This window comes from Lipotes vexillifer, unplaced genomic scaffold (assembly GCF_000442215.2).
Source record: "Lipotes vexillifer unplaced genomic scaffold, Lipotes_vexillifer_v1.1 scaffold648, whole genome shotgun sequence".
NCBI classification, from domain to species: domain Eukaryota; kingdom Metazoa; phylum Chordata; class Mammalia; order Artiodactyla; family Lipotidae; genus Lipotes; species Lipotes vexillifer.
In genome coordinates this window covers 1,040,515-1,062,632 of record NW_006797096.1, presented here as the reverse complement: position 1 = coordinate 1,062,632, position 22,118 = coordinate 1,040,515, and the positions used below count along the sequence as shown (strand labels likewise).

Here is a 22,118-nt window from a genome sequence, read left to right as displayed (position 1 = left end):
CAGCCACCATGGAATACAGTATAGAGGTTCCTCAAGAAATTAAAAATAGAACTAACATATGATGGAACAATCCACTCTGCATACATATATCCAAAGAAAATGAAAATGAAATCATTATCTCGAAATGATATCTGAACTCCCATGTTCATTGCAGCGTTATTCACAATAGTCAAGGTATGGAAACAAACTAAATATTGACAGATGAATGAATAAAGATATGGAATATTTGTGTGTGTTTGTGCATGTGTGTGTGTGCGTGTGTGTGTGTGTGAGTGTGTGTGTGTGGTAAATTATATAATGGAATATTATTCAGCCTTAAAAAAGAAGGAAATCCTGTCACGTGCTACAACCTGAATGAACCTGGGGGATGTTATGCTAAGTGAAATAAGCCAAAGAAAGACAAATATTGCATGGTATCACTGATATGTGGAACCTTACCCCCTCGCTGCAAAAATAAAAAAGACAAAAAAAAACAAAAACAAAAAACGTTGAACTCACTGGGAGCAATTGGATTGTAAGATCTGTAAGGATAAAAGCTAGTGAGGTCAAGACAAATACCTTAGGACCCCTACCATACAACCTTAAATGGTCAAAATCTTTGGTGAAACGACCCATCACAGTAAGGATAAAACAGCTGTATTCAATAACACGGATAAGAAAATTTTTCTGGGGTAGAAGATATGCCAATTTACTTCATCTGTATCTAACATAATTTGGGGGGAAAATTTAAAGATCGGTTAGAGACCAAAAGTGACCCAGTGCATCCAGCCTTTCAACCATCCCTAAGAAGGAGCCAGACGCACCAGTAAAGCCATGTTGGATCAGCTTGGCCTTCACATAAATATCCCCAAGTGACCTCAGTCAACACCACATAGAGCAGACAAACTTTCAAGTCAAACCCTGCCCAAATTTATGAGTAAAGTAAGTGATTGTTATTTTTAAGCTACTAAATTTTGGGTTTGTTAAATGGTAATAAATAACTTTCAACATTACCACAGTCAGCTTTGATAGCGTCCTTGCTTCCCAGCCCAAGAATATGTCTCAGGCTACTCTTGCTCGTTTTCTGCATAGACCTGGAATTGCTCCCAATGCCCGTCTCCTTTTATTGAGAAACCATATACAAAGAGCATTATTTGGGTATCAGGTACTTTTTTTTAAGAACCAAAACATTACAGTCACATTCCACTCCCGTCCTCCCGAGGCAGTTGCCACTATAATGAGTTTAGTGCCATATTAATCTCTTGCATTTTAAAAAAGTTTTACAATTTATGTATATTTTCACAAACAATAAATCACAGTGTATTTCACTGATTCTAAATCACACATTCACCATCCATTTTAAAATCACTGGAGATGCATCTTACACAGATGGCAAGTGATAGTTTAACTGGTTTCATTTTTTTTCATCTTAGCAATATGTGCCTTACTGATCTATTATCTGTTTCATCTAAGATTAGATGAAAAATAGATTAACTCTTTTATACTTTATAAAAAATTTAATCATTTGAGCCTATTTTCCTGCAAATTACTTTTCTTGCTAAATATTTTACCAAACTTTGTTTAGGTATAATTTGCATTAAAATATATAATAATGTAGGGGCAGGACAGGAATAAAGACATAGACGTAGAGAATGGACTTGAGGACACGAGGAGGGGGAAGGGGAAGCTGGGACGAAGTGAGAGAGTGGCATGGACATATATACACTACCAAATGTAAAATAGCTAGCTAGTGGGAAGCAGCTGCATAGCACAGGGAGATCAGCTCGGTGCTTTGTGTCCATCTAGAGGGGTCGGATAGGGAGGGTGGGAGGGAGACAGAGAGGGAGGAGATACAGGGATATGTGTATATGTATAGCTGATTCACTTTGTTAAAAAAAACAGTACATATATATGATAATTTACATATAACAAAATGTACCCATTTTAAGTCCACAGTTTGATGAGTCATGATAGCTGTACAAAGCTGTTTAACTTTTCATTATTAAGCTATGAGCATTATTTATATATTCTGGATACAGGTCCTTTGTCAGATATATGGATTACAAATAGTTTCTCCCAATCTGTGACTTGGATTTTCATTTTCTCGCTGCTGTCTTTCAAAGAGCAGAAGTATTAATTTTAATAAATTCCAGTTTATAAATTTTTTTTTCAAGATTCACTTTTTGTCTTCTAAGAAATCTTTCTCTATCCCAAGACAGCAATTTCTATGTTTCCTTCTAGAATTTCTAGAGTATTAGATTTTGTTAAGTCTATGATCCATTTTGCAATCTAAATTTTGCACTAAAATTGTGTATGGTGTGAGGCGAGAGATGAGGTTATTTCCTATTTGAATATATAGTTACCCATTTGTTAAAAAGACTTTTTTTTTCTCATTGAATAACTATGGCACCTTTGTCAAAAATCAGTTGTCCAATATGCATGGGTCCTTTTACTCTATTCTGTCCACTAGCCCCTAACATTTCTTATAAAACAGGTCTTCTGTCAACAAATTCTCTCATCTTTTCCTTGTCTGAAAAAGTATTTTCTCACCTTTTCTGAAGGATATTTTTGCTGAATATAGAATTCTAGGTCAACGGGTTTATTTCCTACAGTACTTTAAAGATGTCATGCCAAGGCCTCTAACCTGCATAGTTTGAGAGAAGAAATATAGTCATTCTCTGTATGGAATGTGTCTTTTTTTTTTCTCTAGCTGCTTTTCTAATTTTCTCTAGTTTTCAACAAATTGATTATGATGTACCTTAGTGAGGTTTTTTTTTTTTTTTTTTTTAAGCTGATCCTGTATTTTCCCCCTACCGTCACTGACTGGAAAGGTGGTATGTGCACTGTTTTACAATGACTTCCTGGTGTTTTCTTCCTGTTCTGAATATTCCCTTTGTGTTTTGGAAATCAAAATTTCTGCAGTTTTTGCGGTACAGGGGCCCCTCACTGTCGTGGCCTCTCCCGTTGTGGAGCACAGGCTCCGGACGTGCAGGCTCAGCGGCCGTGGCTCACGGGCCCAGCTGCTCTGCGGCATGTGGGATCTTCCCGGACCGGGGCACGAACCTGTTGTATCCCCTGCATCGGCAGGCGGGCTCTCAACCACTGCGCCACCAGGGAAGCCCGTGAGGTTTTATGTGCTTCCCTGCTTGTTGAATTTCTTGGATCTGTGGGTTTATAGTTTTCATAAATTAGGAAAACTTTCAGACATTATTTCTTACATTGTTTTTGTCTCCCCTATCCCAACTTCTAGGAGTCCAAATACAAGTATGTTAGAAGACTTCATATTACTTCATAGGGGAGTAAGTTACTGTTCTATTTCTTTTTTCTCTTTGTGCTTTAGCAAGCCTCACTGATTTTTAGTACTGTAGTGACCCATCTGCTATAATTCCATCTGTTCTTTCTCATCCAGCTAGTGACCAAAGAGGTAATCAAATAGCAGCAGTGATTTTTAAAAATAAATCTTACACATACTTGAATTATTGGTATATGTGTATTAACCACAAATAAAATATTTAAGGACTATTAATTTAAAAATGTGTAATTTTTTCAATATCTTCTTTATTGTCTATAAAATGAGTTTGTGTATATATACATATACATGTAACATTAGAAATGATATTGAATATGATGCCAATGATGGGCTGCTGTAATTTTTTTACTTTGACTTCCTTCTACAGAAAGTGATGACAATCTGTGGAAAATGCTTTATTGTATCATGCCAATTTACTACAAGGAGAATTTCAAAATAATACAAAAGTAATCCACAGACTTGATTAAGTGAAGATCAACTGATCTGAAATTGTTTTCTTCCTTATTTCTTCACAGTAATTGCTAAAAGTCCAATAAGCTGATTTTTCCAAGATTGATTATTCTAATAACTTTGGGTGTTCAATCCGTGCAATGGTCCAGTCAGGCTTTACTCCTTGTGTAAACTCCCTCTGAAATCTAGGGAAAAAATTATAAATAATATGAATCTTATACCAGTCCAAGATATAAGTCCTGGATAACTACATAATTTGCAAGTATATATTAAAGGCAGTTGTTAGCAAAAAGCTAACAGTTAATGGTAAATAAAAATCAAAAGTTTAATCTACCAATTTGATCACAAAATATATCCCCACAAAATCAGAAGTGCATTCTCAACTAAAATGAGTATTTTTAATGGACTGATCTACATACACTCCAACACCTGCCAGTCCTTGAGAGGAACTTCAATGTTATTCTATTGTTAAGTACTAGCCATAATATACGCCTAATATGAGGAGAAATAAATTGGAATATGGTGATAAAAACAGCACTTTCATGGAAGTTGGTTTATGTAATTAGACTTACTCATAGCTTGCACTAAGACCAATCTTGAAAATAGCAGTGTTTATGAGCTGCCTGTGATCTTAGTAGGGAATATCAGAAGAACCCAAGGTTAGTGTTGATTATAGTGTTCTAAATGACATCTTAAAAAAGAGACAATTCAGCAGATTTAAATTAAGTATTTAAATATACAGAATATTTTGGGTAATTACAAATAAAGCAAAATTCAAAACAGAAAAAGAAAAGAAAAAAAGCACATCTCCTTCAAGAAAAGTGAAAAAAATGAAGATATAATTCCCTTTACCTTAGCAAACCAGGATATTTTCTTTCCTAGGTCGTTTTTGGGATTTATTCATTATTTTAAAGCAAATTTGTATAACTCTGGTGACATAACAGTATTCTCTTTTAAACAGATATTAAACTATGACATAAAAGTATTCTCTTTTAAATAGATATTAAACTATGTCTCCACTGACTCGCTTGACTTGTTCACTGTTCCAAATTTTATTAGTACAATAATACACTAGAGTGTCTCTTAAATAGTTTGTTAACCTCCTGTTAGACAGTACCTCCTTAAGGGCAGGAACCCTTCAATTCTGTATCTGAACCCCTACCAGAGTACTTGGTAAATAGGAGATGGTCAAAAAATGTCTAGTGAGTGGATGGTCCATGTGCCAATTATGGCAGATTTTATTTTCCAAAGATGGTCATAACTACATCTTGCATCCCACATGCTCTTCTGCAATGTGAACTTGCTGCTGCCCCATGAAGAGGTGGAGTCTCTCCATGCCCTTTTACCGTGCAGATCCTATGACTGCTTGGACCAGCAAACCATGGTGGAAATGATGTTGTTCCAATATTGGGCATAGCCCTTTACTGGTCTAGCATCTTCTGGCTTCTGCCTCTTGGAAGCCAACCACCATGTAAACATGTGACTAGCTTAACACTACCACAAGCCCAAGCCACAAAGAGAGGCCTTGGAGAATAAGACGTCATGTGGAGAAGCCAAGGAGCACCATGGTGCTGCCCACATGAGTGAAGAAGCCATTGTGGAAATGACCCTCTAGCTCCGGCCACCCCACTTGATGCCAGAGGGAGCAGAGAAAACTCCAGAGCTGAGCCTTTCCAAAAATTCCTGAGCAGTAGAATAGCAGGCAAAATGAATGGCTGTTTGATGCCACCGAGTTTTGTAACGTAGCAATAGACAGCTGAAATACAGTTTAATTAAATTTAGCAATATTACCTCTTCCTAATTTCTGAACACTCCTGTTTCATGGCCAGTGTGTCTTTCTGACTTTCTCTCTTCATAAATAACTTGTCAAATTTCAATTTTTTTCTCCCTAAAGCTCCCTTTAGTTTTCATACTTTCATACTACCTTCTATTTTCTAGAGAAAGGAAACAATGAAATGTAATTAGACTTACTCATAGCTCGCACTAAGAAGTTGTTTAGTTTCCACGTTCTGATCCCCCAACTTAACCTGGAACACACTGGCTCCACTTATAGTTTCACTGGGGATGTTGGCACTGGTTAGATACCAAAAGCACATCAGGATGTTAACAAACTTCCTTCCTTAGAGAAAAAACATACACACATACAAATACAAATCACAATAATCTATCATCCTTATATCCTTAATGAAATCAGCAACTGGCAGTAATTATACAGCTGTTACAGACCAAATTTGGGGCTCATTCTAGTCTAACTTAAGATACCTGTATTGACACGTTTTTATTTTTAGAAAATTCTCCTGGGGTTTATGACACCTTCCTCTCTGGATCACACTAGTAAGAGCTACTATTTACTGAGCAGGTACTTTGTACCAAGTGCACTACATGGATTACTTTCAATTTGTGGCATTTTCTAAAATTATGATAACAGATATCTATTGTCAAACCAAAAATGAGGGCGGGGGGAGAAACACTTTTGTGCTGCTATGTCATTAACTTAACCCCAACTGCCAGAAAGAAGCCTTCTATTCTACCCCTAATTCACTTTACTATGCCCAGTGATTACGACAACGTCCTGTGCAAAAATCAGGTAGTAACCACATGCTAAGATGCAATTTGAAATATTAGGAAGAAGAAAATATTTATCATTAAAAGTACCTTTACAAATGTTTCAAATTAATATGTGTGTGAAAATTTTTTCACTATTAACAGTCCTCAGTCAAAACTGCCTTAGCAAGTGTGTAAGCAAAGACTACATTTCCTGTGTGCCTAGCACATAATACACTGCAAATATTTGTAGAAGTCAGTAAGTTTTCAGGGAAAATAGGACAAGGAGAAGAACAAGATAAACGCTGAAGTTCCTTTCAACTATTTTCATCATCTCCAAATAAATCCAATTTGGGAGTTCTGAGTTAATGTTACTTTCAAAACAGTCTTTAGCTAATATTATTTACTTTTTCTTTTACTCTTTACTCCTACTTAACATACAGCTAGACACTTAAAATATTCAATTGTTTTCCTTTCAGCTAGGACATCTGAAACACAAATATTTTCATTTTAAGATATGCGAGCAGCTTGTCTTAGACAATCTTCATTAACTTAAGTTACAATGCTCTCTTCTGTGAATTAAATAACATTAGGGAAAAGTTCTAGATAGAAAGGCATAAGAAACTATTACCATGTCCCAAGTCTTCCAGAGCTAGGGCTTTAAAGAATGAATGTATTATTTTCTCTGCAGTTCTATAAATATCCACTTGTACCAAAAAAATGTCACTATTCCATGATTATTCACTAGTTTAGCTTATCTGGACAATTGTGGGTCATTTAAAGTTGACTATGCTCCAGCATTACCTTTCTCATCGTAGTAAATGGAGATGTCTCCTGTTGATGTATATACAATTTCATCTATGTCAGCAGCAAGGGCATTTTTATGGTTGTCAGGTAGTGAAGTAACCTTTTCTTTCAATACACGTAGTGTCTAAGTATGGAAAAAGCAAACCATAGTTCACTTGTTGAATTTTCAAAAGCTTTTCAAAAAGTGGAGTGGGGGCTTCCCTGGTGGCGCAGTGCTTGAGAGTCCGCCTGCCGATGCAGGAGACGCGGGTTCGTGCCCCGTTTCGGGAAGATCCCACATGCCGCGGAGCGGCTGGGCCCGTGAGCCATGGCCGCTGAGCCTGCGCGTCCGGAGCCTGTGCTCCGCAAATGGGAGAGGCCACAACAGTGAGAGGCCCGCATAACGCAAGGAAAAAAAAAAAAAAAAAAAAAAAAAAAAAAAAAAAAGTGGAGTGAATTCTTCATGGAATGAATTTTGTAAAAATATTTTAAAATTCACTGCCATATTTATTCATTTTCAAAAGCAAGGCTGAGGGGCTTCCCTGGTGGTGCAGTACCTAAGAATCTGCCTGCCAGTGCAGGGGACACGGGTTCGAGCCCTGGTCTGGGAAGATCCCACATGCCACGGAGCAACTAAGCCCATGCGCCACAACTATTGAGCCTGCGCTCTAGAGCCAGAGAGCCACAATTACTGAGCCCGCGTGCCACAACTACCGAAGCCCGTGCGCCTAGAGCCCATGCTCCACAACAAGAGAAGCCACCGCAATGAGAAGCCCGCACACCACAACGAAGAGAAGCCTCTGCTCGCCGCAACTAGAGAGCCCGTGCGCAGCAACAAAGACCCAATGCAGCCAAAAATAAATTAATTAATTAAAAAGAAAAAGCAAAGCTGAAAGGGATCTGATTATTCAATTAGATAATTCCTAATAGAACTGTTCTTATATAGAATTCAGTTCTTATACAGAATTCTATATAAGAACTGAAAGACATCATATTAACTTACTTATGCCTTAAGTAGCAAGTCATTCTATACTTTTATATGACCCCAAGTACCCAAAAGGCAAGATACAGGGACTCTACTTTGGCTGATGGCATGCATACTATTTTATTTTATTTTTTTATTTAAGGGTGATTTATTTTACTTAAGGGTGGCAGTGGGAATAGTCATAGATTTCTAATATAAACCAAATACAAAAGTCAAACAACCATAAGAATAATGAAAATCTAAATACGAAAGGCTAATCTTTTAGGAGAAAAATAAGGAGACTTTTTTTTTTGTCAATGGTAATGGATATGTAAGGATATTGACAACAACATTGGAATAGCAGAGGAATTGAAAATGCTATACATTGATCAATGGGAAACTAGCTAAATTAATTATATTGCATATACACAATAAAATACCATGAAGAAAGCAAACACATATATAGTCTTTGGTTGAACCATATACCATTCTAAGTGCTCTACATTACATATACTATCTCACGTGATTTCCCAACAATACTACTACTATCCCACTTTACATATAAGACAAGAAGTTAAGTAAGCATGCATACTATTTTAAAACATAAATAAGGACAACGTATATCATTCTACTGCAAGAGAATAATACATTTATTTTTTAAGGAAAAATAAAAGTATACTTTACCTCTTTGGCCACAAGTTCTTCCAATAGATCAAACTTACTCTGTGACAGTAACTTGGACACATGAGCAAAAGCCTTAAAAAAACAGTGGGGGGAGGGTGGTGATTATTATTTCAAGATATCATGTGAAATACCATACAATGTACAATGCTCATACTTGAATGTCTAAGTGTAACAAAGACTATTTTATGATAAAGGCAATAGACAATGTCAAACACTAGATATCGGTGTTAGGCATAACTCCTCCAAAGTTGGTTGACTTTTCTTTTCTCATGTAGCCTTCCCACATGGACAGTAGTAAGTGAGCAGATTGCTAATTATATATCTACTCCAAGGACCTGGGAAAAGATTGTGTGTGGTGTACATACTATGTCCTCAATAAAAAAATCTCCTATATATTTCCTTTTAAAATAATGATGAAGTAATCAACCATTGTGACTGTTATATGATCCTCCTCTTAATCATGAATACAGAGCAGCACAACCTAGATGGTACTGGGAGTCTGGAGATCTGGGTTGCAGTTGTACCTCATTAAGATAGATAAGGCAGGTTTGGTAAAGCGGGAGAAAAGATAATGAGTTTGCACAATCTAATACAGTAGATCCCAACTTTGAAGTACGAGATCCCATTTTAAAGTGGGAGGGACCCAACTGAAATCCTCCACATTCCTAGCAGTGAGGAATGGAATTGTGCATTAAGATTCTACCTGTCTTCGAGAAGCTTGCAGTCTACTTGAGGAGGGAGCCAAGAAAACTGACAAGTTCAAAAATTATGACAGGAATAAGAACAGGATGATTTGGGAGCATACAGGTGAGCACTTAAGCTATCTGCGAGGAAAAGAGAGGGCTTCCTAAAGGAAGTAATATCTAAGATGAAATTTCAAGAACTGGCAAGAGAAAGAGGATGCACAGGTGTGTCAGACAGACAATACTCATAATTGTTATGGGCTGAATTGTGTTCCCCCAAATTCATATGCTGAAGCCCTAACTCCCAGTACCTCAGAAGGTAACTATATTTGGAGACAGGACCTTTAAAGAGGTGATGAAGTCAAATGAGGGTGGGCCCTATTCCAATCTGACTGGTGTCCTTACAAGAGGAACTCTGGATACACACAGAGATACTAGGGCACACATGCAGAGGGGGAAAAAAAAACAACATGTGAGGACACAGCAAGAAGGCAATCATCTACAAGAAAAGGAAAGAGGCCTCAGAAGAAACCAACCAACAAGGTGCCAACGCCCTGTACTTGGACTTCCAACCTCCAGAATGTGAGAAAATAAAGTTCTGTGGTTTAAGCAACCCAGATTGAGGTATTTTGTTGCGGCAGCCCTAGCAATAATGGAGTTGAATTTTGAGGAAAAGCACACTTCCAAATGGATTCGAGGATCCCTTGAAAACACTTTAGAGGATCTCAGGGTTCAGAAACACTATATGTTTTAGTAAGCCTTTGTGTGCAGAAGATGGGTGAAATTTGGTAAGAAGAAACAAAGACCATAACCATCATGTTGAAACCCAAACATGAGACTCTAGTTTGTGTGGCCAAAGAAGATCACACCTGAGCAAACTATTCTATAAGGTAATAATGAATCATTAGGAGGCTGCCCTGATAAGGCTTTGGTGATATAAGATTGCCTAACCTAAACAGGCTTCTAGGAAATAGCCCTCTTTTTCATAGAAAAGGCCAAAATATGCTAGCAAGATACAGGAAAACAGACAGTACATGGTTAGTGGTTTGAGGGCAGTAATAGGGAAGGTATATTGTCATATGTGCCTATCAATGGAAAGTAGGGTTTGTGGAGCTAATAAAGGTGTTTAAGGACCACCTATTCCTCTGGCTCACATGATGAATAAAAGCTTGCCTAGATTGGTATAAAATAAGCTACAGGATATATCATATAACGCAGGGAATATAGCCAATATTTTATAATAACTATAAATGGAGTGTAACCTTTAAAAATTGTGAATCACTACATTGCATACCTGTACTATATATATATATAACATATATAATATTGTACACCAACATACTTCAAAAAAATTTTTTTTAAATAATAAATTTTTTTTAAAGAAAGCTTGCCTAGATTGTACTTAACCATCTCAACTTCTAGTGACTCTGGAGGACCAAGACTGCTTATAGAGTGGGTTACAGGACAATGCACCTCAGCACTTGCTAGCTATGAATCCTTGAGCCAATCGTTTCACCTTTTTAGAACTTGATTTTTATCATCTGAAAGAATTAGACTAGAATAATGAGCACGAAGGTCCCTTTTTGTTTTATGTTCTATGATTAAAAAAAATCTTAAAGAACATGATCTAATTGATAACTTGATATTCACATCCCAAGATAACATCTTATTGATAGGAGGTTAGTTTAAGAGGAAAGGGCAAATTGAGCCCATGAGAGTAGATAATCTACCCAGTGTTTTTGCATCGGATTATTCCCAAGTCCTAGAATTACATCTATGCAAAGGAAGGTATAATTGCCTTATGAGGTCTAGTAGGAGGAAGGTTTTTCAGCTATGTTCTTTGAAGTCGTACGTGTTGAAAAACTGGTTTGCTTGATCTGAAAGGTATGTTAAAGTAACCGCTGGTTTAATGAAATCACTAAATATTTGCCATGGATGACCCAACATTCTTTTTGGAAATCAGAATGGTTAAATGCACAAAAATTGACTTAGATGAGGCAAGACTGTATACAAACTGGCTGATGAAGGGGTGCAGATACTACTTAATAGCAAGGATGAGGGCTAAAATAGCTCACAGCTGGAGAAACTTTAGGATCAAAGAGTGACTAAAAAGTGTCCCATGCTCCTCTGTGTTCTGAGAAAATAGGGACTTAGGCTTGAATCCTGCCCATAGTGGGGAGATGACTTCCATTCCTTATTGACACATAAATAAGCATGAGGTAGACAAGCTCAAGTCATCAGCAGAGTGGTGGAGAACAGTAGCATCACGCCCATTTACCTCTGCATGGACAAAAGATTTTGAGAACTGACATGAGCAGAGGTTTATCCCTTACAATGCTGTTAATCAAGCTTGCTCTTTACTTTTTAATTTTTTTATAAAAACATAAATCAGTCAGGAGTTGATTCGGGGAAGCAAAAGCAGGAGTTAATATTGACATTGATTATAAAGTTGAAAACATTTAATTTATAACTGACAGGTCACATAAATAAATATCAATGGCTGTGTTTATAGAAATAATCTGAAAAAAAGCTAGGATTAAATATATCAATACCAGCATACGATCAATACTGTCTTTTTCAGAAAAAATAAAGCCATGTGGCTTTTACGTGGCAGAAAGAGGCTTTGAATCCATTTCTGACTCAAAACCTGTAGAGAGTAGAAAAAGTAATTAAGGGACTTCACCTTGGTGTCTCCATCGAAACCCTATTTCTCGGCGACCTTGCAACAGAAGCAGAAGCTTAATTTAAATCAAGAAGTGGCCAGAGGGCTGTGTCTGGGTCACTACCCACATGTTATCATTTGAGACCCAGTGGAAACCCCACCGCTAAACACTTCTGCGTGTCTAATAGTTGAATGCATGAGAGGTGGAGAGATTATCTGTAGAGAAATAAACAAACCTGCTTCGCTCCCTCTGAGAATTCTGCAATGCTGAACTCTTGGTCGAAATAGGCCCAGATAAGGAAGGAGTAAATTCGAGTCCGAATCCAGCTGATGGGGTTGGAGAACCCCAGGATGATCATCTTGGTTTTCTGGCGCTGCTGGGGCTGCTCCTCGGTGCTGTAGGTTCGCCGAGGGCAGGAAGGAAAAGCGGGAAGGCTTGTGGGGAGTCCCAGAGGGCTGAGCAGGGGACGCTGAGGAGCCCGAGCAGGCAGCGCCAAGGCCGCGGAGGCCCAAGAGACTCGAGGAAATGGGGCCGCTCCCGAGCCGGGGCGGCGGCGGCAGAAGCAGCAAAGTCCAGCCAACGGCGGCCACACGTCGGCCGAACCGGGAGTCCAGAGTCGGGCAGCCGAGCCCGGCAGAGGCCGAGAAAGCAGCAAGCGGGGTAAAAGACTGACGGCCAGCGCCATTTTTGTGACCTTTCACCCCTTGCCTGTGCAGTACGGAAATGAAGTCGGCGGGAAACCACCTCGGCGGGACTCGGAGAAAGAGACTGGAGAGTCAAGCTGGCCTGTTACTGCACCTCTGGTGAGTTCGCCACTTCCCTGCTCTCCATCACATGCCCGTCGGCCCCCAGCCCCGCGCTCGGAACCCGCCGCTCTCGCGACTCAGCCAGCCTCGCGGACCTTTTCTCTCCCGGACCTGTTTCCGGGCGGTCCGCGCGTTTGGAACGTGTTAGGGCCGAGGTTCCCAGGACTTGGAAGAGGACGGGCGTGAGCAACCATGGCCGGGCAGTGCTTCCTGGTACCCCGGCTCGAGGGCGTTTCGCAGGAGCAGTTCATGGAGCACCTGTATCCGCAGGTGAGGCCCTCTTGCGGGGCAGAACCGCGGGAAGCCGATGGATACCCGTCCCTAGCGCTCCAGCGGCTCCGAATTGGTTTCTTGCGATCCAGGGTGTGGGAGGAGGTGGCTGTCGGCTTAAGGTGGCTGGTTGGCCCGGCGGCCAAGGGAGAGGGCACATGGGGGATGTTGACTGGCTCATCTGTTAAGTTTTCCGTTCCACGTTTCTGGGGAGCAGGTTGACGGCAGAGCGCTGTACGGGAAATATTTTGCCCAGGAAGCCCTGCTAGCTGCTTAGCAGCCCTGCGGGAGTCTGATTACGAAGTCTTCTGCCGTTACCATGGCAACCCAGGGAGTTCACCACCACCACCACCAGTCTTCCATCGGGTTTCCTAAAATCTAGAGGAGGTTTTGCCCCCAACCACAGCCAGTGGCTTGAACGGCGCCTGTCAGTCTACGCGAGTTACTGGATCTGAAGAAGTTTTTCACTGCACTGAGCCAAAAGGGGAAGCAATGGGAATCCCCCGACAAACTTCCACTGGTCTTGGATTCTAACTAACGTGGGTTCTAGTTCAGACGTTCGATTCTCTTATACGTATAATTCGAACCTTAGTTCTCAGAGAAAAATACTAATGGGGAAAAAAAGTGTTTTTACTTGCCGTGCTTTGCAAGGGAATCCAGGCTTCAGAAAAACTAAGAATAAAGAGGCCAGCAGATATTTACAGAAAAAAAAAAAAAACCCACAGGTTTACAGTTAGCCTGCTCATGATAAAGAAACCCGCCCCCCCTCCAGCAATTTTAGTTGATATTTACACCTATAAGGGTGGTCATTGAGCTACAGTCCTGAGTATTACAAAAGTCAGGGATGAACTTTTTTTCTTTAGGAGTCAGCAACCTATAGGGAGGATTCAAGCCTTAATTTATTTGGGAGACTAGTGCTAGATAGGTTGCTGTCCTCCCTACCCCACCGCAGGACACGTTAGTATAAGATGCCTCCAGGACAGTATTATGAAGACCAAATGATGTATGTATGTGGAAATGCTTTGGAAGATGAATAGCAAAAAGTGTTTTGTAATTTAAGCTTCCCAGACAAGACATACAATATGTCACAAAGCATCACTAAGCTTCATAAAGTGGAAAATTACAAACAACACTCTGGTCACAATGTAATAAAACTAGAAATTAATAACTAAATTGCAAAACAAGACATTTTTACCTAAAAACACTGAAGAAAAGCTGTGAGGGGTTATAGTCCTATCAGATTTTTAAACATGTTTTAATATTTAATAGTGTGGTACGGGTGCATGAATAGACAGACGAGGAATAAAATAGAAAGTCTGGATGAAGATAGATGTGTGTACACACACACAAGTATTTATCCAGGCTCTGGAGATATTTATATATATATGGAAATTTAGCATGTGATGAACGTGACATTTTAAAAATCACTGGGGCAAAGATGAACTTTTAAATAAATGGTGCTTGGACAAGTGGATGGTCACAGTCATTTAGAAAATGATAAAATTAGATTTATATCTGACACCGTACACAAGAGTGATCTCCAAATGGATCAGAGATCTAAATAAAAAAAAGAAACTACGTTAAGTACTAGAGGAAAACATGGGTAAATTTCTCTGCAATCTAGGTCTATGGAAGGGCTTTCTAACTATGACTGAGGTGTGATAAATGATTAAAATTGTACATAAAATACGAACTGGGAGAAAAATATTTGCAACATATTTCATTAAAGGGCAGTAAAAACCCATGTATGTAAAGAACTTTTAAAAATTAATGGGGGGGAGGGCAAAAATCTGATTAAAAAATGAACAGTTGACAAAAAGATAAAAACGGCATCTAAACACATGAAAAGATGTTCAGTTTTATTCATAAGAGAAATTAAACTGAGATACCATTTATCTGTAATATTGGCAAAAATCAAAAGGCTTTAATAATAATATTCTTTGTAGGTCTCTGAAGAAACTGGTACTCTCACGTTTTATGCCAAGTAGTACAACCCTCATGGAGGGGAATTTGGCATATCTAACAAAACTATTGATGTGTTTACTTTATGATATAGCAATTCCTCTTTTGGAATTTACTCTGGGGATATATTTCCAACAGTATGAAAATTTCTAGTGTTTATTATGCTTGCGAATTATTACAAATAACCTAAAAACCTATGCATAGGAGACTGATAAAATTGTCCATTTACACTAAGGTGTACTAAGCTGTAAAAAAGACTGAGGGAAATAATCTGAACTGATAGTAGTGATTTCCAGGATATATTTTTAAATTTTTTTAAAAAAGCAAATTATAAAAACAATACATAATAAGACACTTTTTGTATAAAAAAGAAGGGGAAATAAGAAAGTATATATATTTTTGGTCACTATGCAAAAAAGAAATACAGGGACGATAAACCAGACATTAATGAGACCTGGTTATCTATAGGGGATGAGTGATTATGAGGTGGGTGATTATAGATGCGGTGACCTTTTTTGTATAATTTTGACTTTGGAGATCACGTTACTGTTTTATATTCTACAGTAATAATAATAGTAAAATTAACAAGGATAAGGAATGGTTCAAAAAAACCAACCAAACTCTAATATAGAATATAAAAGTAGGGGCGGTGGAAATATAAAAGTAACAAGTGAACCTAAGTAAGGGAGAGGAGGAGAAGTAACCTAAGTCACTTTTGAACACAGTTCTTTGATTATATATCAGTCTAAAAACAAAAAGAACCATAAACAATACTGAATTCTAGTTTGTAGACTTTTTTTTACAGTGGTATAACTTAGCAATTGCAAAAGCACTTATTGTGAATTCTGGGATTGTACAATTGATTAAACATTGAGGATGATAGGGACCAGGTTTCCCACTAAGAGAAGGGAGTTTACACATATATAAACAATGAATATTAGAATAAATCTTGTGGTATAAGATCAGAATTAGGTATCCATATTGGAAGTATCATGGTTCATCATACATCCATTACTTGTGTGTGTGTGTATAGTACATATTGAGAGAGAAAGAGAAATAGATATAACTATATGCATATGCAGAATATGTGTGTGTATATATGTATATTTGGGGAGGAGAGAGTGAGTATATACACACCTTCATGTGTTTCCTAGCTCTGTCCACTGAGAAAGCCTAGAAGTAATGACACACCAATAGTCATAAACACATTCAGCACCCAGATTGTGGTTTCTAAACAGCATTCCCCACTAGAAGAAATCAGAGCTGCTTGAAGAAATGACTAGAGGGCTTGGACAGAGATGTAAAAGGATACTGGATTGTATTATTTTTCCATAAAGTAATAAGTGCTCAGGTAAAACGTCACAAGAGGCAGCTCGAAGGGACTCCTGCTGGCCAAATTGGGATAACTTGAGCATCAAAATTATATCAGTAGAATATAACTCAGTGAATAAAATAAGTGAATGGAGAAGTTAGAGCTGATTTTTACATTAGAATACCAACTAGTACATGTAGAAGGTGATGGAGTTGTTTTTTTTTAATCACGATTTTTACACTCATTGTAGCAATACTTGATTGAGGCAGGAATTACCAGTTGATCAAAATTAACATCATAAATAATAGGGAAAATATCATGTGCTACCTGATGTGTTGCACTGAGAAAGACACAACATTGCTTTTGTGGTACATTCTTTCCAAAAATGAGTAACCTGAATCTAATCATGAAGAAACATCGGATAAACCCAAGTTGAAGGGCATTCTACAAAATAACTAGCCTGTACTCTTCAAAAATGTCAATGTCATAGAAGAGAGTCTGAGGAACTGTTCCAGAGTAAAAGAGATATAGTAATTAAATACAATGTGGCATCTCAGAAATAGGGAAAAAAATATAGAGGATATTATAAGGACAATTAGCAAAATTTGGATACAGTCTGGATTAAAGTATTATATCAGTGTTAAATATAATTTTGATAATTGTTCTGTTGTTATATAAAAGAATGTCTTTGTTCTCAGAAAATATACTCAAGTTTTAGAGATAAAGGAGCATGATGTCAGCAACTTACACTGAACTAGTTTAGAAAACATTAAATTATCTTTAATATGTTTCTCTCTGTACACATATAATAAGAGTGAGAGCAGATGGTAAAGTAAGTGGAGCAAAATGTTAAATTAACAACTAGTGACTCAGAGTAAATGGTATATGGGAGTTCTTTGTAATGTTTTTACAACTTTTCATTAAGTTTAGAATGGTGTCAAAATAAAAAGTTGCAAGCAGTATTTGAGTATAAAGCACAACTTTTAATCAATTGTATGTTTTGTCATAAATAACACTCTAGAGAATGCTTTAAATAATAGTCAGATTTCTCTTGTTTCTAAGCTTATGGTGGCACTTCTGTTTTGTTTGGTTTTGATTTCCTAATGTTAAAATTTTGTTCTAACTATATTACATGTGTCCTCTTCCTGTTTTAGTTACAGCATGAATTGTCAGAAGGTTTGATTTTTAGCATCTTGGGATAAAGAATCATTTCTTATTTGTTTTTATCCCTTTATTACCAAATACAGCTCCTGATACATTGTTGGTTTTCCCTAATTTTTGGTTGATTTTTTCCACACAGAGAAAACCTCTAGTGTTGGAAGGAATTGATTTGGGGACATGTACAAGCAAATGGACAGTGGATTACCTAAGCCAAATTGGAGGGAGGAAAGAGGTGAAGATTCATGTTGCTGCAGTTGCCCAGATGGACTTCATTAGTAAGAACTTTGTGTATAGGTATTTTCTTCTGAGGTTTACTCTGGGGATACACATAACTTTTTTTAAACTTTTAAAATATTTTTGCATTATTATACAAAGATTATATGGCATTTTCTCTTTTGGCTAGTTTGATATAATTGTGGAATAGCTTACTAATTTTTAAAGAATGGCTTTTAAAAGACAAGAATTCTGAGCTTACATAATTATACAAAGACATTTCCAAAGACCATTTTAAAAATATAGTGTGTACCCAGTACCTTCTGGAGTCATGGAAAGAGCAGAATTTCTGTAACTAAAGTTAGATTCATCTAAAGCTCGGTGTACTGTATTCATTCAATGCTTCATTAATTACTTGATCCTCCCACATTAGTAATTGTTATCTAGAGTAATAAATTCTAAAGTTTTCCTTTATAACCTATTTTGATTTTTAAATGCCCTATTTTGGGAAGACTTTTTAATTCCAGACTGTTTTTAGATAAGTATAAGCTCATGTTTTCTTTTTCTGCCCTCTCCAGAAATATAAGACAAGTGGTTGCTATGTTTGGTATAACCTTTTGTCAACTTCGATAAATCAGGCTTAATTTTCTTTTTTGTCCAAATAATCTTAAATACTTTAAATGTCCCTCATGGTTGTTGTTTTATGCTTTGGAATGTCTTAAAAGTAAAAGATAGTTAAATGCTGCGGAATAGCTAAACTTGAAAGCTTTAAATGCTACAACCTCATAGATTTAATGTGCTATTTATTCCCATGAGTTTATTCCCTTGAGTTTCACTAAAAATGTTAAATTTAAAAACAAACAACTTTCAAATTCTGAGCACATGCAGTTCCCAGCAAATTCAGTCTATTGAAAAACCATGTTGTTCACAAAAGACTGATTTTTAAAGAAAGGTGGCTTTCACTGTTCCTTCCAGAGTTTAAAGATGAGTTAAACAGAGCTTCTAATGTCCAGGGCCATTCTTTTCTCAGTAGAGTTTCCCAAGTTCATATAGCAGCTTGCCAAAGCATTTCTCGGTTTTTGATCCTTTGAATATTTGCCATTACAGTTTTGGTTTTTAATAGGCCATGGATTGAATTTAATTACCATAAATTTTTCCAAGTGTAAGAACTTTTCATTTTTTATTAAATCAAGAAAGTGCTGGAATGATGAGCATTTTTCAGCCTGCAGTTAATGATGTTTATTTTCCAGGGAGCCCAATGCTGTAACAAATGGGTATTGAAACTTCATCTTGAGTTGCCTTGATGTTATGTCATGTCCTATAAACTTTTTAAAACATGTTTTTGAAGCACATATATTATGTAATAGTTCCTATTACAGCTTCCTCTAAGCCTTTCACTACAGCTACTAAGGAGTTGCAAGATTAGTTTCTTAGAGTAAGAAGGAAAATAGATTTAGTCATTTTTGGCAGTTATCAGGGAGTAGGAAAGAAGGGAGGCATCTAGACCAAAGACAGACTAGAAAGTAAGAAAACCTACGCACATATATAATTATTATCAGTTCAGATTAAGGTTGCATTTCTGCTTTTTAAACATTTGAAGATAAATACGTTTCCAAGTCTTAGCTTTTACTACTCTCCTCTTTGTAGCTCTAACTGTTCTTCCAGAGTCAGTATACTATAAAAAAGAAGAGCCTTGTGTAGTGTAAGGATACAGCTGTTATTCTACTGGCCATAGATTTTTTTTAAGTCTGAATCTTATATAAGCTTTGCTTCACTGCTTCTGCCTGTCACATCATCTGACTCCTATCATCATCCTGCTCTCATTGTTTGTTATACTTTCATCATTCCTGATCTTGATTTTGCGAAGCAGCCTTTCCAAAATGGGGAGCAGAACAGTGAAGATTTTTTTTCTTCTTTTTCTAAATGTTGGTAACTACTGCATGCTGCTGCATTATCATTGTTGTTAACCCCACCATCTGTCCTTTATTGAACACTTACTATATATCAGGTACTGTGCATCCTAGATTATATTACTCATTTAGACTTCTGTGAGGTAGATTTTTTAAATAATAATTATTACAGATGAGGAAATGGAAGTTTAAAACGTTAAATAACTTACTCAAGATTGTATAGTTCTAAATGTTGGAACTAAGACTTATACTCAAATTTGCCTGACTCCACCAAGTCCTAATAATCCTAAGCCCTCCTTGATACTACCTCCCTTACTGGTCTGTATGTCAGTCCAGACAAGTGGAACTTCTATAGCAGATGCCCTTCTTATTGAAACATGCATAGGATAGATAAGACCTTAAGGCCAAGGAACTTAACAATTCATATACCTCATTTCCTCTTCTCTCAACTTAGTTTCTGTAGAAGCTCTGACAGGTACTACGACCTAAAGGAGAAGGTTGCTGGGGGCACCTGAGTTCTGCTTCTCTGGACTGAGCTACTCCATCTGGCCTCTTCTTGTAAAGGTCTTGGGTTCTCTCTAGTAAAAAAGCTAAGCCTTAGCAACTGCACCAACTTCAGAGGTAGTTTTGGCCCAGAGAGGCTTCCACATTGTTCCCAAACTCTTGAAAGATGCTTTGGTAGGAATGAAGAGTATATAGTGAGGTCAGAGATGGAAAACATTGAACAAATAAATTTGTTGATATTATTAGCCAAAACTGTAGTAGTAGATTGGTCTGAGTAGATGACAGACTCCTTTCTTCTCTCTTGGAGTGCTCACTCTACATAATTATCAGCAGTGTGTCCTTAAATTCTGATTGACACCTGCTAGTCCATAATCTGGCATCAGACTCACTTACCTTTGCAAAAGGATACAAGGCAGGAAACAGTATTCCAGCAGGATAGAATCAGTGGGAGTCCTTATACCAATCCAGAAGCCATTTTTTGGCTCACCAAGTGATAGCTTACTTGTAAGGGAACAAGACTGACTATAGAGGTGGATGCAGAAACACCCTAGTTTAGCTAAGCCACTTAGTGCACAGAAACCAGCAGCATGAAATGGCTCATGACCTTGGCTTCTCAGTTCCTCCAAGGAACATGCTCAGTTACTGTGTTATGCTACACACGGAGAAGCCAAGTCCTCTGCTTCCTAACAGGTGGCTATAGTCCACTCACCATCCTTCTAGTCTAGACACAATAAATAAGGGGTCTTTTTTAAAATTTATTTATTTTTGGCTGCACTGCACAGCATGCCAGATCTTAGTTCCCCAATCAGGGATTGAACCTGTGTCCCCTGCAGAGGAAGCGTGGAGTCCTAACCACTGGGCCGCCGGGGAATTCCCAAAGGGTCATTTTTTACAATAAACAATGTTACCTGTTCTGACAGCTGACATTCCACGTTTATCTTAACCCAGTATATTTCTAGGAAAACATTGCAAGGTCATCTTCTTAACAAGGAAATCTTACCTCCCCAGTACAGATATCAAGTGGAAAGATATTTTGGTAATAAGAGCGAAAGATTACAACTCTTAATCAGAGGTGTGGAGGATGGAGTACAGTGACCCAGATGCTTTTGAAGTCATTGTCTTGATGTTCCTGATAAGGTATCATCTGCAGATAGGGAGCAGTACATTTGATTCTAGAAGGTTTGATGGATAGGATGTGACGCAGAGAAAAGACAGCCCTTCAGGCTCAAGAGCATGAGGTAAAGGAAACAAACTTTGCTTCTGCAGTGTTCAGCCCTGTTCACCAGGATGGAAGGAGACGGGCATTTGGGCAGAAATATTTAAGAAGAATAAAATTTGGTCACTTCACTGGAATTCCTGAGCTATTCCTCAGAAGCCTGAAATGATAGAGGGTGGTACAGGAGGATGAGAGCAGTTTTGTGTGCTACTGCCGGAAGGCAGGCAGGTTGGTGAGAAGCAGAGGGGCTTTGTCTTCATTGGACTGTTTGCTTGTCTCTTCCGAAGTAGCATTGGTATTGATAGCTTGCCCCATTCATCACAAGGCTTGTTTTGCGAGGACACTTGAAAATTAGTAGCAATAAAAGCTAGAAAGTTGGTTTATTTCCAAAGACACCATATATACCATAGAACCAGAAACATTTTTCTTAATAGCAACTTGGAATAGGAGTATATTGATATGAGAAGGATCCATCTATACTGTAGATCTATTTGAAATCAAAATTTCAGACAACCTAGGTCAAATAAGCTCAATGCTAAATGAATTTTGAAAATTTAGAATTCCACATAATAGGTTATAATAAAAATTATGGATATTGTAAAACAGAAGATAGATCAAACTCCCAACAAGCAGTGTGTACACACACACACACACACACACACACACACACACACACACACACACACACACACACACACACA

At 37.8% G+C, this 22,118-nt stretch overlaps 2 protein-coding genes across 2 annotated transcripts in view; one reads left to right on the top strand and one right to left on the bottom strand.

The window, feature by feature from the left end:
• Positions 1-3,618: 3,618 nt before the first annotated feature.
• On the bottom strand, positions 3,619-12,755 carry MAIP1 (matrix AAA peptidase interacting protein 1). Its single transcript, XM_007469197.1, has 5 exons — positions 12,299-12,755; positions 8,718-8,789; positions 7,088-7,214; positions 5,711-5,858; positions 3,619-3,924 (listed from the first exon to the last, which is right to left on the bottom strand). Exons 1-5 carry the CDS (start codon positions 12,746-12,748, stop codon positions 3,846-3,848), a joined length of 876 nt encoding a protein of 291 aa, XP_007469259.1. The 5' UTR covers positions 12,749-12,755; the 3' UTR covers positions 3,619-3,845.
• Positions 12,756-13,032: 277 nt separating this feature from the next.
• The window catches only part of TYW5 (tRNA-yW synthesizing protein 5), an 18,362-nt gene continuing 9,276 nt past the window's right edge, over positions 13,033-22,118 (top strand). The window contains exons 1-2 of the mRNA XM_007469196.1: positions 13,033-13,139; positions 17,714-17,868. Of these exons, the coding sequence (XP_007469258.1) occupies positions 13,062-13,139; positions 17,714-17,868 (233 nt within the window). The 5' untranslated portion in view covers positions 13,033-13,061. The remainder of the gene's footprint in view (positions 13,140-17,713; positions 17,869-22,118) is intronic.

What these genes read in the sequence shown, in the direction of transcription:
- MAIP1 (XM_007469197.1), bottom strand. Translation starts at nt 12,748, where the DNA reads ATGGCGCTGGCCGTCAGTCTTTTACCCCGCTTGCTGCTTTCTCGGCCT. An exon ending in CATTTACTACGATGAGAAAG is followed by an intron (nt 5,859 to 7,087) that starts GTAATGCTGGAG and finishes TTTTTCTCTAAG; the next exon opens with GAAGGAAGTTTGTTAACATC. An exon ending in CTTCTTAGTGCGAGCTATGA is followed by an intron (nt 3,925 to 5,710) that starts GTAAGTCTAATT and finishes TTTTTTCCCTAG; the next exon opens with ATTTCAGAGGGAGTTTACAC.